At 34.2% G+C, this 18,630-nt stretch overlaps 1 protein-coding gene across 1 annotated transcript; it reads right to left on the bottom strand.

Annotated features, from left to right (window-relative positions):
• Nucleotides 1-5,257: 5,257 nt before the first annotated feature.
• LOC108997038 (protein LURP-one-related 4-like) lies at nucleotides 5,258-9,787 on the bottom strand. Its single transcript, XM_035693873.1, has 4 exons — nucleotides 9,751-9,787; nucleotides 6,084-6,331; nucleotides 5,564-5,797; nucleotides 5,258-5,395 (listed from the first exon to the last, which is right to left on the bottom strand). The coding sequence occupies exons 1-4, from the start codon at nucleotides 9,785-9,787 to the stop codon at nucleotides 5,258-5,260; spliced, it is 657 nt and encodes a 218-aa protein (XP_035549766.1).
• Nucleotides 9,788-18,630: the final 8,843 nt, after the last annotated feature.

Raw genomic sequence — 18,630 nt, 5'->3', positions numbered from 1 at the left:
ATTTAACAAAGTCTTATTAATTATTTGTGAATAAAATATGAGTTTGATGGGTGAATAGTAACTCTCCAACTTTGGACATTCCTTTAAATTTATGTAGCTCAAAGTCTAAGTTAAAGGTTTTTAACTAGTCCAACGTAGGTCATTTATACAAAACTTACCTATATTTTGGATTTTACTAGCATTTGGTTAGTCCAATGCCAGTGCTCTTATAAGGAGATGTCAGATGTCTTTCCTTTTTACTAGATGCAGAGTCACTTGTAAGGAGATGTCAGATGTCTTTCCTTTTTACTAGATACAGAGTCACCCGACAGCTTAGTTCTTGTCCTTTGCACTTTTATTTTTGTAGTTGTCTTGTGACAATCGTACAACTATTTTTACAATATATTATATAATCATGTTTTAAAAATGAGAATATTTTTATAAATAAATATATTTTTATAAGTTATTTTTACCATAACGACAACTAATCGGCCTTGATGGTTGTATTTGATTCACTAGGAACGAATGAGTTGTCTTTTTGCCTACAAATATATATAAGCATAGACCCCATCTCATTACAAAAAGAATGTGTGTTTGTGAAGAGTTATTTGCAACGAGAATGTTGATGTCGTGTTTCGCACAACCTTGGGCCAAGCTCTAACAACTTAGGTCTTCACAACGAATCCTGCAAAGAGAGGAATGTACCCGGCTTTGAAAGGGCAGCCTGGGGGTCGGGAGAGCCTTCTATGCTAAAGTCAGTAAATGTTCTTGGAGTGTAATAAATAAGTAAGAAAGCTTAAAAGTCAGGGAGAGTATCCTCGTACTTGGGATTGACTATTTATACTAAAATTATTCGGTGAGCAGATCAAGTTTATCACTATGAGACCTGGAGTCCTCTATTCATTTTGTTAGAATCTTTAAATGTGGCGGGGCTCCGTGTCGATTTCGTAATTGTGAGTGTGACTTGATTTACACTGTCATTAATATGGGATAGTTTCTTGAGCCTCAACCTGGTTTATAAGAGCCATTGATGCTCTGATACTGATGAATCGAAGGTCCTCCGCATTTCCGTGCATACCTTGTTCTCGAGAGAGGACATCGATGCGTCAGGTTGAGCTGTCCTGTCGACCAGACGACGCTTCTCCCTGGTTGACGATTTGCTCCTTATTCAAGTTAGATTCTCATTGGGTTGGGTTTCTGGGCCGAGGTCCTATAGGCCTTTTCCGATGGGAACTCGGGAAAGTTTTCCTCACAGAGAATATACTCATTTTGATAAGAAATAGTTATGTTGATAGGAAATAAATTAAATGATAGCAAATAATAATTTTTTTGTAGTGTCTGTTCTTTGTTGAACTAAACCCACCAATTACCAATCAAAGTCTCATTCCAAAAAAGAGACATCGCAAGTTACAAGGCGGTTAGAATTATTGTAGTCATGCTGTATTAATATTAATGCTGACTAAACCCTACACGAGTGACAGGGAATTCATAGATGTATCCGAAAACTTGGCAACTGCTTTTTGGGAATCTTTCGAATGTCTTCAGTTTTATATGAGTAAGGCTGACTAAGCTGATAGTTAAGTCTCGAGAAAATTAAAGATAATGGATAAAATGATGCAAACTATTATAACTTCTTGTTAAAGTAATTTTCTGATCGAGTGGGAATATATCTATGGATACGCCAACACTGTTCGGATTGCCAAAATCTGATTCTTAATTGAAAAATACTATTTGAATTGAAAATTTCTACCGAAAGAATCGATCGATTGTTTTTTTTCAATTCTATTTATTTAATGGTTAATTAGAAAGTAAGTACTACTAGTGAATTGATATTTTTTATTTTTTAAAGATGTATATATAAACAATGGTTGAAAAAAATAATAATTAAAAATAAAAAATTACATTTGAACTTGTTCTCGATCTCCTATTCTTAATTAATCGCAGCCCACATGCACTGATGTGCATGTAATATTCCCACGTACGTACGCTAAAAGTGAATTGGATGTAGGTTCACCAATTAAGAGATCGTGTAGATAAATCACGTGGGTCCTATGATATTTTTTAGGAAAAACTCTATTTGCAACTGGCTAGGTAACTCTCGCGTAATCTGCGCAATAAAATTTTTTATTATCCTTCTCTCTCTCTTCATTTTGGTCCAGGATTTTTGGTATGTGTTGTTTTCCATGAATTGGCCTCCCGAGATGCATCTGGTGCTTGTGGCTGTGCAGAATTGGGTTGCAATCTTCTGTGGCTCAAACTGATAGGCGGAGAAATACCAACGTGCCTAGGTATAGAAACTCGAAACTGCTGGCAGCGACGGTGATAGTCTCATTACCTCTTTCGGCATTCTCTGGGAACAACCTGCTACTATTATTAGACCTCAAAGACTTGTCTTCAGTGAAACCACGACGTCGCAAATGCAAGAAAATCGCAACCCCAACGAATGCGATGGCTGATACTGCAACGAGCTTGGAAGAAGTATGCTTGGAAGAGGGGGATTGAGGGAGGAGATGTTGGCAAGGAAGGAAGCGAATGAGGCAGGGGAGGGAGGAGGAGGAGGAGGAGGAGGGGTGGGGGATAGGACGGTAATATCTAAAGACAAAAGAGGGGAAAAGGTAAAGTAAAATTATGGGTAGTGTGGACAAAGACGAAGACGAAATATTCCTTCATTTTTTATGTTTCAGTCGATTTCTCACTTTTTTTTTTTTTTAATATACGTGGCAAGCTAATTCCCCAGGGGTTTGCACCCCCGGTTACCTGTAGCAAGACTGTTAAAATATTTGATTTTGTGATAAAATTTGAGAGAATTTCAATTACCAATGGAAATTCACAAGAAGTGCTACAGTTATGAAAATATCTTATAAAAGTAAATTTATAAACTGACATAACTTTATATGATACATTACGTTAGATCTATTTTATAACAAAAATAACTTTACATTCTAACGTATCGCATCAAACTATTTCAGTTTGTGAGTTTACTTTTATATGATGTCTTCATGACTAAAGCTTTTCTATATATATATATATATATATATATAATCACACACACAAGATGCATATCATGTATATATGTACTTATTGACTCAAGAATAACTAAGAAAGGATATACCTTTTTTTCTTTCTTCAAAAGGAAGCTGATCCTAAAACAGGGGGTACTTTAAGTGTGACATTTTCTTTCAATGGTAAATTAACAGTTATCACCATATAATTAATTAGCTACTTTATTTGATCTCGTGGGAATTATGTGTACGTACGTAGTTTTTAATTGGCAAACAAAGCCAGCTCTGCCTACGTACGTACATTTTTGTTTTGTGCAATTGTTACTGGCCGTACAACGACAGGGGCAGTTGATGAGAAATTGCCGTATAAGTATTCAAATGGTAATTTGCTGACTATAACCTTTGGGAATATTCCAAATGCATGCTTATAATTAGTTATATAATATCTAATTCCATGCATCTTTTATATATATATATATATATTGATAAGTATATATATATAAAGAATATACATCACATATCCGGTCTTTTTTTTTCTTATCAAATGTGTGTTATATAGATGATGAGGAGAAGAATTCAATTAGTTTAAAAAGAATAAATATAAAAAAAAATGTGATGTGTAAAATGTGGAGATGATGAGTAGCAAAATTCATAAATAAAAATTGACGTGCGAAGGGGTAAAAATATGGAAATTAATCCTTATAATTAATGGATCGAGGGGAAAAAAAAGGCGTTGAAAAAGATTGGGCAGGCAAAACAATTAAGCTGCATGGACGTCGACTAACCCACCGACAAACGTGGCGTTCCATCCAAACGAAAAAGAAGATGAGAAAATTAAGAAAAATGTGTTAAGAATATTTCCGATCGAGATCAGAAATTTATATATTATATTTGTATTTTTAGGATATGTAACATTTCTTTTAAAAAAAGTGAGTAAATTAAATTTAAGATCTACATAAAAAAAAAAAAAAAAAAAAATTTAGAAAAAATACATGAGACTTAGACACCCTTAAGACAATCATATATATTTTGCAGACGAACTTAATTAGTCGTGCATATATAATGGGCAGAAAGGAAATATAGTACATGATATATTTACATATATAGGCTGCTTGCACACCTTGCCTGCTGCCGGCCGAAGGAAATTAAACGCTGGAAAATGAAGAAAAGTATGACCTCTTTTTTTTTTTTTTTTTATGTATATTATTGATACTTGAATATAAATTTAATAAACTAAATTGATAAATACAGTAGCACAAGGCTATTTAAAATTTCTAATAAGTTATTAAATTTGATTGGCTTGCATGGCATTGTATTTTATATATATATATATATATATTTATATATATAACAATTAAGAAGGAATAATCTAGAGTTTGTTGACTTATGATGATCTGAATAAATGAGTTATCAAATATTCAGCAATAATTATAATGATTGTTATGCATAATTTATTGGTGTATGTATGAAAAATATTAAGCAAAAGGAATTATATGTACATAAAATATGATGAATGCTAGCTGAAATCGCACACACACATATATATATATTACACTAATATAAACACGTACATGAATATATGGTTGAAAAGAAAAATTAAGTAACTATCACGTACGACAGTAGAAGACATTAAAGAAACACGTTCTAATATTCATCATGGTTAATCTAGATCTATTTCAATTATCAATTTCCTAGATACCACAGAGAGAGAGAGAGAGAGAGAGAGAGAGAGAGAGAACATGCCATAATTAAAAGAATATTAATAAGATCAATTTATTCTTGTGCTACGTATTATAGTGTGTATATATATATATATATGCACACGTACACACAAAACACGTTGACCTTCGGATCGAGATCGATCGAAACTTATCGTACAATTAGCTGGAGTAGAGCTATTCGGCATGCAAGGGCTTGGTCATAAATTCTTGGGATAGGCTCCGACCTGGGATCGATATGCATGGCAAGTAATAGTACTCAAGTAGCCAACATGATGATTTGAGTTGCCGTTACTCGGTAATTCAAGTCCAATTTTGAAGGAAGACCCCTTGAACTTTGACCATTTTATAACCTTTAAACGGAGGAGAGATAATTAAGTACTATATATGTAAAATGGGACGTTTCATATTATTTATTGAACATATATATAATGTTATTCTGTAGATCTATATATACCGATAGCAATAAAAGAGGGAAAAAAATAGCATGTCAGAATCATGCAATGCTGGGAGGAGATAATTATAAGCCTCGTACGTGTACTGATCGATGAAGATTATTTACAATCTACGTTGAATTAGTCCGTACACTATCACAAGAGCCATGATTAAGGAATGATCAAGACGAGGAGACATCACCTCCAAAGTTAATACATCTTCTCCCAGCTCTACTCCACAACATGAATGCTTCGCCTTTGCCTACACACACACACACAGATATATCCAAAAATCAAAAGATCATCAACGTACGAATAGTCATGTTAATTAGTACTCCGACGTAGTGATGATCAGTATATATATCATATTAATGTTTCTCATTATAATAAACTTTTATTAGCAAATAAATTACCCAATTAAATTACTCACCTCGGCAACAATCTCCCCATCAACTCCTACTATCCTAAATGCTGATTTTCCGGCCAATCTAACTATCAAATACTTGTCATATCCCGCAGTAATTCGACAAGCAACGTCGTGATCTCCGGCCATAAGCATTAATCTGCAATATTTTTTGACTTGAAACCATGGCTTCTCCTCCTTGTTTATGCCAGAACTGCTGCTCCATCTATAACCATTCCAACCACCAAAAACTTGTAATTTCTGCAAATAGTTAAAAAGTACGTACTTGATGAGAAACCCATTAATTAAATATTTACTATTAATATAGATATAAGGTCTGGATATATCACAAACCCCATAGACCCAGGATCATGATCTCCAGTGGAATTCTGCCTGAGTGGTGAAGGAGTTGATGAATGGATCAGTAAAATGGAAAGTCTGAAAACAAACCGATCTTACCCACAAACGAGAGAGAGAGAGAGAGAGCTAATATTTGAAAATCATGATACTCATGATATTTTCGTTGTATGTGTATATAATATATTACCTTATTCCGACAAATAGTGAAGAGAACCCTTCCACGAAGATCCATGAGATGAACTTCACGGCTACACTTGGTACCATAATTATCTACCCGATAAACGATCTCCCCCTTGGAATTGAAAACAGTGCAACCATATGTATGGAATAGAAGCGATTTCATCCATATAGTGAATGTTTCATGACCTAATTTTGAAGTCATGTACGAAGGGATTGAAGGAACAGTACTACTAGTCGAGGTATATGAGAATGGATCTTAGCCATTAATCATGTACAGAAGCATATATACTTTGATCATGAAGAGTTCGGAGATTATCAATACTTGGTGATCTGGCCGATCGAGGATCAGCTAGATTATTTAAGCACTAATTCCCAGATATTAATTTGGTGGGCGACAGCTTCAACCTTATAAAATAACGTAATCTGACAGTTAATTATAAATTAAAATATAATTAATAACTTGTTAAATGTTCTGGGTTATATATGTTGTTTTTCCTTTCTTCAACCTTAGCGCCTTAGTACTGTATATATATATATATATATATATTTATATATATGACTGTCATGCATGTGTGGAGGAGCACTGCATGATTTAATTGACTCGATCGTTAAGAATTTTCCAATAATAATGATTGGTTCCCTTAATTATTACGTAGAGACGTGGGTCAAGTACCACTGGAAAGGAGTTTCTACAAATATCTGTCCTGTTGTGTAGGTTTTGTCTTCTTATAAGAAATATCATGCATAAAATGGGACTTTTTTATCCAATGAGAAGCTAGCCCCTACACTAGTATTCAATTCCATTTTAGTCGTGTCTTTGATTTCCCAGCTAGCTTTATCATTATTTCTAAGTTCGGGATCCGAAACTCTTCAAAGAAAAATATATTGAAGCCAGACATGAAATATAGCTAGTTTGTTAATCCCGCAACACATGATTAAGGCTTCGTTTATTTTCATAAAAAAATTTAATTTAATTTAATTTATTTAATTATTATAATTTTTTTAAAATTTTTACATAAAGTATAATAAATAATTTATTTTTTAAAAATTTTAAAATAAAGATAATATTAAAAAAATATTTTAATAATATTTTATTCAATTTTTAATTTTTATTTTAGATTCTCAATCTATTTTATTTTATCAATAAAAATAAACTAGGCCTAAATGCTGCTCAGATCAGACAATATGAACCTCAACTTCAAATAAATGATGAATGATGAAATATAGAATTCGTCTCTCTTCAAATTGGCTAAAATATTTAGATAAGAAAATTACAGGAAATATATACTAATCCATTAAAAATTGATGATGGCATACGTACATTGCATGAATAGATGAACATATCACCTATTATTTTCTTGTCGACGCTATCATCCAAAGGACCACCCAGATCATTTTCACATCAATTTTTAATGCTTTCCAAACTGTTCTGTCTCGGAGGATGATGGGACGTATATATTCTGTGAAAGAGATGGCTGGCCGTGTGAAAGAAATAAAATACAAATTATTTACAAGCATGAAGGAGCAAATATTTTTTTTCTTCTTCTTCTTCTTTTTTTTTTTTTCTTTTAATGTAAACAAGTATATTTCATTAGAAAAGATAATACAAGAGGAGGGGATGAGATTCTCCAACAAATACCCCAGAACAATAACAACAGTGTAAAGTGGTAGAAAAAAAAAAGACGAGTTTTTACAACTAATTTTTTGGTATTCTCTCATGTCCTATAAAAAAAGACGTCGTTTCAAAAGACAAAAATAAGTTATTCGTAAAAAATTATGAACAATAGAACCACCGCTGGTAGTGGTGGAACCTCCGCTGAGAGCGATGAAAGTGGCAGATGCACTGTTGCTTGTTGTCTATTGTCTTGAGATGATTTTTAGAGAGATCTGCAATTCCTTCTTCAAGATCACGGTTTAGGAAAAATTATAACATAGTGAAAAATTCAGTATCGAGTGGACTGATCATCTGCATTCCCGCGCCCCTATGATGTCGCATGGCAACCACGTGCCGGTGGAATGGAGATGGGGTGGCCCAAATCTGGAAAATCTCGACGAGATGAAATTACTGGTACAGTGCATGTAGCCTTCGGAAGCGTCGTTGCGCAGTGACGCATGAGGGCCACACATCGAGCTTTTTGGCCGACTCTGCTCCGTCCTAGTAGATCGATGGCTGTAGGATGGGGTGGTGGGGCGCGTGTAGGCGGATGGCAGCCGGAGAGTCCAAAACCAAACTGGTAGAGGGAGGAGGGAAATAACACTACCTTGAAAGTATATACACAATGCGAAAATGAAAAGGAGAATGAGAGTAGGGTGAGAGACACAGCTCCACCCTCCACTCCTGCAGCAGCTCTCATGTAAATGAAGTTTTCTAGAGAGAAGGCAGAGGTCTCTCTAAGATTCTTTGGATTGAACCTTTTTAAGGAGCAAGCATTTCGTCTGAACCAAAGGACACGTGAATCATACATAGCTCTAGATCATCTACGTATCGATCTAGATTTTGATCAGTGCAATGATTAAAATCACACGTTTAAAAGTATTATGGTCTTGTGAATGTACAAGAACAAGAACATCGATGAAGAGGACATCGTCCAGCTTGGACAACAAGCCATTAAGACCCAGACCTCTCACTAGAAGATTGTTTTCCTTCTCTATCAGTAGTATATATGGGATGAAAAATAAAGTTCGACATTATTAGAAGAGAAATGGTAGTTGCAGTCATGAGTGTGCAAGCGCCGCGTAATCATTTTGAGAAACAGTGAATAAATATGGAAAACACATTAAAAAAATTAATTTTTTAATAGTGAATCTCATTCTTTTTCAAAACGACTGCACAACGCTTACATACTTCACGATTGTATGTAGCATTACTCTTATTAGAATTCATTTCGCGCATATATATAAATATATATATATATCTTCTTATATATAAAAGCGGTAATGCAAAAAGCAACAGTATTTTTCATCTTACATTTTTTTTTTAAGTGTGCTCTTCTTTTTTCTGGTGTTTTTTCCGTTTTATTTCTGCTTATATATATATATATATATATTGTTCGTACTTTTCGGTTTTACCCCTCTTTTATGTTTGTTTACCCTTTTTGTCCCTTGAATTTTTTTTTTTATTTGTGGTTTTACGTTTTTGCTCCTCAATTCTATTAACAGCGGCTTCTTAACAATTTTTCCTTCCTGTTCATATGTAAAAGAAAAAAAAAATTCAATTTAGAGGATTGGAGATACAGAAAGGGTAGATCTTAGATCATACACATACATTAAACTAAACCAAACTCAAAACATCTTCAAAAAAATATGTTTAGATCTAAAAGAAAATTAATTTGTTATGCAAATCCCAACAAAATGCCTTCAAATATTTATAAATTCAGTAAATAAATCATACCCACTCGGATTGTATAGAAATAAACAGAATTAGAAAATAAATTATACCCATTTTTTCCTTTCTCCAATATTCATTCGATGGTTGCCATGAAAATTAGGGGTGCTACTCGCCCCTTACGAGACGGTGGGGATTTTTTCCCCATAATTCGCCTTCGTCCATGCAGGGGAGGGGTACCCGTTCGTTGCATGTGGTGCGGGGGTGGACCTCCATCCGTCCGCCCCCCTCTTCTCCTCTCCTCCCCTCCTCGGCTCTCCCAAACTCAACGGCGTCTGTTACAACAAACCTAAATCAAGTCCTTTGTCGGTATCTGCTACTTCCATCGCAAACGAGATCAAGAGAGTTAGATCGAGAGAGATTGAGAGAGTTCGAGAGAGTTTGGGAGTCTGGGTCTGGGACAAGAGAGTACGAGATCGAGAGAGTTCGAGAAAGAGAAAAGGAATCGGGGGGGAGGGGGCTTAGACATGCAGGAGGCGGGCGGGGGATTTACGGAGCGGTGTTGTGCCCCCTCCGTCCCCCGCCTCCGCAACTCCCCTTTCATATGGGCGGGGGGCCTCACCCCTCGTCTGTGCAGAGCGGATCCCCCGCCCCACTCAGGCTAGGAGTGAACGAGGCGGTGCAGCAGGTGGCGGGCACCCGCTGCCCACCCCTAACGAAAATGCCCATTTACAATATTAACAATAAATAAATAAAACCCTGCCATGAAAAGATTCAAATAAAAAAAAAAAAAAGAAGAAGAATTAGGGGAAGGAGGAATAAGAGAGCCTTTGATTATTCAAATTTCAAGTCGGCAAACCAATGGTCGACCGTGTGACAGACACAATCAAAAGTGTCATGTTCTCCAAGACAGCGAATCCCCATATTTCCAGCCACCCAACAGATCCTTGTATAGAAGAAAAAAAAATTCTAGAAACCACTCCACAAAGCCACCATAGTCTCCCTTACCACCAACCCACCTTGCCAAAATCAATCACCGAAGACACTAAGGATAACTCAACTCATCTCAAACCAATAATTAATGAAACTTAGGTCTTGTTTGGATAATAAGTTGATCTCATTTTATATCATCTAATCATTACAAAATTTTCAAAACTTTCAAACAAAATATAATAAAAAATACATTTTTTATTTTTTAACCAAGTGCTATGTGCAAGGGGTATACGTGCCTTGCACGTAGGTCCTCACTAGTGTATGTATATGTGTGTGTGTCATGGTTGGGCTAATGGGCTTTGTTAATAGCTAATAAAAAGAGCAATGAATTTGGGTTTTAGTGATAGTCTGAATCTTTCAGATCCAAAAAGTACTAAAAATGGTCATGAGGCTTATATAGATTGTTGGGCTTTATGGTTCATGGAATTTGAATGGGCCAATTTCAATCCCTCTCCCACCTAAATGGCCCAGTTTCACTTCAAGTGTCCAACTTTATCAAATTATCGGGCAGAAATTTCTAAATACCCATGTGCTGGTGACCCAAGGTGTCTAACTTTCCGATCATCTTGAACTCATTTTCCATCAGAAGCTAAAGAAAATCATGAATATTTACAATTGGGTCATTGTGTATTCGGAGAGCATCGGATGTGATCGCCCCAAATTCCTGAGATCAAGTATTCAAATCCAAGATGTCATACTACCAAGCATTCATATGTTGATGACCTAAGAGCACTAATAGTAAGCTCAACAAATTTTAGTCAAAATTTGATTAAGAAATCTACTTTTATAAATTTAACAAGCCACTTTTCAACAATATTAAAAAACAGACTCAACAAATCTTTCACTATTCTATTAAAATATTGATTGTGAACTTTTCATTTATTTTAATTCTAATTGTAATTTGAATTTCTCCCACGGTTATATTTTTTAACAGCTATATTTTCTAATGGTTATATTTTTTAATGGATATATTTCTCCAAAGGCTATATTCTTTCACTATAAAACATAACATTTCATCAACAATTTCATTCACTTCAATTTAAGTGTCCCTGTGAAACCTTTTCTTTTCATTTCCTCTCAATGGCTCGTTCATTTTTTCACAAAATGACACTTATCGATTCAGATTTTGACGAAAAATTTGAGATAGCGAGACAACTTATTTTGGAAGAAGGATCAAGCTCACGTGGTTGTTCTAAAAAATTACGTAAATTCATAAGGCGCGATCGATTGCAAGCCCACCAAAATCTTTTTCGTGACTATTTTGCTAATCCTCTAATCTATCCTAACAAATATTTTTGAAGAAGGTTTCGAATTAGTCGTTCTCTATTTCTTTGTATCCAAGCCGCAGTAGAGGCCCATGAACATTTTTTTGTCCAAAGATGAGATAATTATGGAAGGATTGGTTTTTCTTCCCTAAAAAAAATAACAGCTGCTCTAAGGATGTTTGCATATTGTGTCACGGCTGATTTTATGCATAAATATTTGAAGATTGGAGAGACTACAGCATTAAGAAGCCTAAAAATGTTTGCCAAATCAGTTGTTTCAATTTTTTCTAAAGAGTACTTAAGGAAACCCAACAATGATGACATTGTTAGACTGCTCGCAGTTGGCGAGAAACATGGATTTTCATGTATGTTAGGGAGCATCGATTGTATGCATTGAAAGTGGAAGAACTGTCTAACTGCTTGGCATGGTATGTACTCTAGTCATATCCACGAACCAACAATTATTTTAGTAGTGGCTTCTTATGATCTATGGATTTGTCATGCTTTTTTTTTTACTACCGAAATCTCATAATGATATAAATGTGCTTGATATATCATTTATATTTTCTGACCTTGCTCAATGGCTTACTCTGACTATTAATTACACTATTAATGGTCATAACTATGCAATGTGATACTATTTTATTGATGACATTTATCCGCAATGAGCAATGTTTATTAAGACCATCTCAACTCCCTAAGGAAACAAGAAAAAATATTTTGCTGCAGCCCAAGAGTCCATAAGAATGTGGAGCGTGCTTTTGGTGTGCTTCAAGCATGATTTGCTATAATTCATGGACCTGTACAGTTTTTTCACATTGAAACACTCAACGATATTATGATGACATGTGTAATTTTACATAATATGATCATTAAAGATGAACGGACTGACAACAAAAAAGAAGAGTTCGAATATGAACAGTTGGCAGAAAGCACACATAATCCAGTGTCAATTGGCCCTACACCTGAATTATTGAATTCATTCAACGCCATCATGCTCTTAGGGATAGGAAAATCCATTGTCAATTACAATCAGATCACGTCGAGCACTTTTGGCACCAATATAATGCCTCATAATGCTTTAAAATCTATGGTTGTATTAAAGCATATGGCTGTATTGAAGTCTATGGTTGTATTAGAGTCTATGATTGTATTAGAGTCTATAGTTGTATTAAAGTTTATGGTTGTATTAAAGAAGCTAACAAATATAAATGTGAAGATAACACATCAAATAAACGTTATTTCATCAAACATAACTAACAAATCACAAATAAAACAGTACTCCATAAAATACATAACCAACATTAGAGTCAAAGAAGGCAACAAACATAAAATACTCATAAGTTCAAATCACAAATAAAATATTACTCCATAAAATATATAATAGTTATTTTTTCCTAAAACGACTTGCAAGTATTTTCATTTGTCGTTGAATATAGTATTGTTGTAGCATTGGAGGCATGATACTTGTATTTAACGCCATAATTTTTTCATCTTTTTTTTTTCTTCATTCTGTACATTCTCCTGCTCAAGTAGCACATTCTCTTTCTGAATAAGCATTTCTTCTTACCTAAGACTCACTTCTGATGTCTAAGACTCACTTCCTTTTGCCTAAGACACAACATCTTATTGTCATGATCACGTGCTTCTTGTATAAGTACGAGTTTACTATTTCTAATTTCTTTCATCTCATTTTGTATCATGAGAGAATCGGACTCCGTCATTTCTTCTCTTTCGTTTATCTTTTTATGCTTTACGGTCAATTGGTCGATCCAAATTTGAAGATGCCGCATGAAAATTATCATCTTCGCCTAAATTTATTGAATTTGGTGTCGAACCATTCGAACTTGGTTTTTTCTTCGGCTTCACTATTTCCATATGTTCCACTCACTTTGGATGAAATCTCAACACCTGCCAAGAATGATCAAAGTTAAAAGTTTTCTTCTCTAACTCCAGGAGCATGACCTTTGCCTTGCCAATCTACATACATAAAGCACCATGGTTACTTCATAAAATCAAGTATTTTAAAAAATTACTAGCATGCTAAAAAGTTGAAATAAAAGGTGGAGAGCATACCTTGTCTTGTCTTCCTCGTTAGAACCACTTGGATGCATTTCCTCGACTTATGCTATGTAACCACAAAACTTATTTACCGTTTGTTGAAACGTCGATCATCAGTTCATTAGAGATGAGTAATTACGTAAATAGTCAAATTTCTTGTTTTCCTTAAAATATTTATGAATTATTTTCCATAACATCGTGTGCTTTTGATTTTTTTCTTGCACCGCATCTAATGAAATTTCAAGCCATCCCTCTACAAGCATCAAATCTTCCTCGTTAGTAAAATTATTACCTCGTTGTGGTTTTCGTCCACTTGGTTCAACCTCATTAATCTTAACTCGGGGTGGAGAGAGTTGAGATCCATTAATCTCAGTTCTAGCACTTATCAAAAAGTCATTATTGTTTAAAAGATTTTTGAAGTAAGCATCACGGTGAGTGGATGGATCCATTCCTAACAAGAGATGTGAGAATTGATAAAATTTACAAATTAAAAAAATGTCTTCTAAAATGGAAATGCACGGGCCATACAAATTGCATATAAAATAATAGAGTTTAAGATGAATGAATATTCTGAATTCTCATTGAATAAACAGTGTATACAAGGTGCCTTTTTATAGCAATACAAGAGGGAATATTTCGTCTGGACAATACAACAACTAGAGGACGTGCTCTGCCAAAATACACAACATTGTGTAGAGTTTGTTGGAAACCTCTGCTGGTACAATTACAGTAGTGCCCAAAGGACACTAAACAACTGATCTATGTAATTCCAAAAGCCTCTAGAGTTATAGCTGATGTGTGTGGATCTTGCTTTGTCACTTATGATTTAGAGTCTAACTTGGAAGGCTCAATACAAAAGAATGGATACACAATTTCTCTTCCTTTCCTTTAACATAACTCTCAAATAATGGACTGGTGAATATCTACAAGCTATGCAATAGAGGCAGTGACCAATATGCTCTTTTTATTACTATTAAGTATATCTACAACAAATGATATTAAAACTGGCAAGTATCAAAAGATTATATTTCAAATTGTCACTAATCCCATAGGTTTATTTTAGATAATATGGTGGAATATGTTAAATTTCGTGTTTTACCAACAAAGATTATAGACGGCCGAATTTGGAAAGTCCAGCGAAGTCTGCTCTAGAAGAAGTTTCCCACATGTTTGAAAATCGAGGCGTTCAGATGTTGGGTCAAATAAGGCGTTTAGTAGATACTGTAGGTCTTGAAAGTAGGCTCATGGTGGTAAGCTTTTAACTTCTTTTGGTTTGATAAACTGTTCTGCTTAGTTAATGTGAAAGGTATGTTTGATTGCTATTAAGGTTTTGCCCTTTTTTCCCATTATAATTATCAGGGTTTGCCAAATGAAGGGGTTGTTGAGTGTGTATATTAGAATCAGTGATCCTATGGAGCATTTTCACAAACACAAATAACGCACATGCAGTACTGCACCAACCGAAAGCAATCAACAGCAGAGTTCTCTCAATGTACAAACAATAGACACCAAGGATCCTTACCCATTCATGTATTAGGGATGTCATAGATAGATGTTTTTATACTACTTCAAGCAAAATGAATAAAAATAAATTAAAAAATATCAAGTAGTTCACAAAACAAGCAAAAAAAAAAAAAAAAAACTAAAGTTAAATCGCAAGAAATTATCACAAGCCCATTCAGAGCTTTTTTCTTGATGAGATGTCTGTGTGTATTACTTTGAAAATAATGAGAAAGCTGGGGTTTTGATTACTTGGGAAAAGAAGATTGAAGATTTTGTGTTGCGATGGTCTGCATCGATGGCTTTGGTCTTTATAATGGTAGGTTTTGTTCAAGCTGAAAGAGGGAAAAGGAAGAGAGCCATGTTTATTTCTTGGATTTTTTTTACTTGCACGGCAGAGAGAAGCAGCAGAAAGACAATATTTTAGTCAAAAGTAATATTTGGCCAACCTCCTTGGACTCAACAAATTTAACTAGCCCATTCATCTGAAGTTAAAATTATTGTACATTTAACCAGCCCATTGTTACACTTTATTTTACACTTTAATTATTTTTTAGCTAAAATTTGATTCAAGCTAGCCCACTATTAGTGCTCTAAGCATTCAAATCTATAGAACTCAGAGCATAGTACTAAAGTTATAAGTTGAAGTGATAAATTCTGACCATATATACATATTATTTAAAAATAACTGTTGAGATTCTGATAAGTATGGAATTTCAGCTTGGAGCTAAAAATCTAGAGTAACGTTTTTTTTTCTTTTTTTTTTATAAGAAAAATCTAGAGTAATGTTACGTATATGTTTTTGGTATGCAAGTATCGTTTATAGAAAAGTTGATCCTACCAAGAAAAAAATATTTATATATATATATATATATATTTTCAAAGTTGAGTCCACTTTTTTTTATAAAAGATGTGTGTGAAGTTTGTATATTCGGGACGTGTATAAAGCATTACTAAAAAATCTATATAAAAATCCTTATTTATTACAAAGTCTGTAAGTAACTCAGTACTCTAATTAAGAATTGGTCATTATAAGGGTGATTCCAACTTATATACGCAGTGTTTGGGACCATGATGACGTGGATGGTTTACAACCTCATTGGTCGCACGATTTTGCTAAACCTCGTCGTTCAAATGGGGCGACTCTATACCTGATCATCATGGGTGAGAGAATGTATGTGATTCGGCATGTCATCAATACGACAGACATTAATATCCCCGAAATCGCTGTTAGTAGTTTGATATCAGAAAAAATTAATAAATATAAGAGTTAATGCAGTTTGAGGTGGTTCGAGCATGCATTTTGTGGTCCATATATGAGTACGTTGATCAATTGGATTGATAATTGATATTCCTAGAATTTTCATACGAAAGTTTATCTGTATTACATTATGAATTGTTTTATTCTTAAGTCGGTATATAGAACACATCATCCACATAACTTAAATGATAAAATTTAATTTGTAAGATTCAAATTTTAAATCAAATCATCTCATGTGAACAATGAGTTATAGATATTTCAGATCAATAACAGTACTCTCACGTAACATTAATTTTTCACTTCTTTCAAAGTTCCAAAATTCTTTATAGTAAATCCAGATCAACAAGCCGGGTATGAAATTTTGTTGCAAAACTCCCAAAGTTGCAAGGAGATCGATATATATGGATTGATTTGCAGATCGTGGGCGCGCGCGTGCACATGGGAAGGAAAGAGTTACTGTTCGTGGTAATTAAAGTTATAATTCCTTTGTTGAAACTCCTCAAAGGTGGTTGAAAAAGTGCCACTTTCGATGGTCGGCATCAACAACTTCTGGTCTGTGAGTAACTTATGAGCAATTGATTGTGGAAATTCAGGCCAACAAACGAGTCACTGTTTTTAAGGTAAGTTTTGCCTCTACTGATATGAGACTTAAAACTACGATTACAGAAACCTTGGATTGCAATTGGTGTTGGAGGAAACAATGATTTCAATACGATACATATAATGTAGGGACACTTACTTTCATAATAATGCTCAACCGGAAATTGAGAACATTGGAAATATCTTTTGGAGGTGTGCGTTGATGGTGAAGGGGACGTTGTATCTAACCTTTGCATGTTAAGCGAGACAAACATTGCAGATAATCAAATGCATGTCTTTGTCCCCACCCCACCCCACCCGACCTAGATAAATACATGATACACACCTCACGTATGCATGGCCATAGCATCAAATGATTATGATAGGGCAGCTCTGCAAAAATTTGCATGCCATTCTTCTCGGTTGACTTGATTGCCCCATAGCCCTAGTACCTCCTTTTATTTATTTATTTATTTCATTTCTAGATACTTTTGACACTAATGCATGGTCCGGTGATTTTGAACCAGTACGATGGTTAATATATATATATATATATAAATGAGAAATACTATAAAGAAATCTTATACGACATACCTCTAACTAATTAATATGTAATTTGTTATGTTTGTACTTCTATTTAAACACATGCATATGTAAGCATTAAGATAAAATGACAAATTAGATAAATCATATGTTGATTATGTAGAAATGTATGGTGTAAAGCTTATGTAGAACTTCTCTCTCTCTCTCTCTCTCTATATATATATATATATATATAGAATTCTACTCATCATTCTCACACCACAATTTTATGGTAAATGGTGGTGTGGGGATGATGAGTAGAACTTCTATCTCTCTCTCAATTTTATTGATAGTCCTCACTTTTAGTAGAAGAAAATCATAGTTATAACCAGACACTTAGGGATTACAAATAAACATAAAGACCAATACCCATGTATCAAAACTAAACGACTCCACCGCAAACTAAGAAAGCCAAAAAATTACAAATCAAATAGAAAAAACAATCCTAAAAAACCAACCTGCAAGAAGAGGAACATATCACACATATAAGAAAATAACAAAGTAGCGAGAAACAGAAATCAATCACCTCACTTTGATAACCTCAAATAAGGAAAATAAATTATGTCTACGCTAATAAAACCTCTTAATTGACTAGGTAAAATATCTCTATCATCAATCAAGTCTGTATTTAAACCCACAGCACTCTACTTAGCAAGAAAATCAACAACAACATTATTTTTGCAATAGATGAGTAATTTTTCTCTTAACAAATATGTTATGTATGGATGATGAGTAGAATGATTCTACTCATTTAAGAAGAATAAAATTTAAAAAAAAAATATGGTGTATGAGATGAGTAACAAAAACTTATATATAGATATATAGGTATTGGATTTGACCTTTTGGGTATGTTTTCATTACTTGGTAGGCTATAGTTTCAGTTCTATTTTATAATGTGTTGAAGCAAAAACAATTTCATTAACGGGAAAAACGCGTGAGGATCCTTATCAAATAAAGCAAAAGTGGAGTGTTCATGTTCACAGCAAGC

Source organism: Juglans regia, chromosome 9 (genome assembly GCF_001411555.2).
Source record: "Juglans regia cultivar Chandler chromosome 9, Walnut 2.0, whole genome shotgun sequence".
Taxonomy (NCBI): Eukaryota; Viridiplantae; Streptophyta; class Magnoliopsida; order Fagales; family Juglandaceae; genus Juglans; species Juglans regia.
This window is presented reverse-complemented; position numbering and strand designations above follow the sequence as displayed.

Coding starts and splice junctions, on each gene's coding strand:
- LOC108997038 (XM_035693873.1), bottom strand. CDS start 9,787: ATGGAAGTAGCAGATACCGACAAAGGACTTGATTTAG. Junction 6,332..9,750: donor CGACAAAGGACTTGATTTAG/GTTTGTTGTAAC, acceptor TTAATGGCTAAG/ATCCATTCTCATATACCTCG. Junction 5,798..6,083: donor TCACTATTTGTCGGAATAAG/GTAATATATTAT, acceptor AACTATTTGCAG/AAATTACAAGTTTTTGGTGG.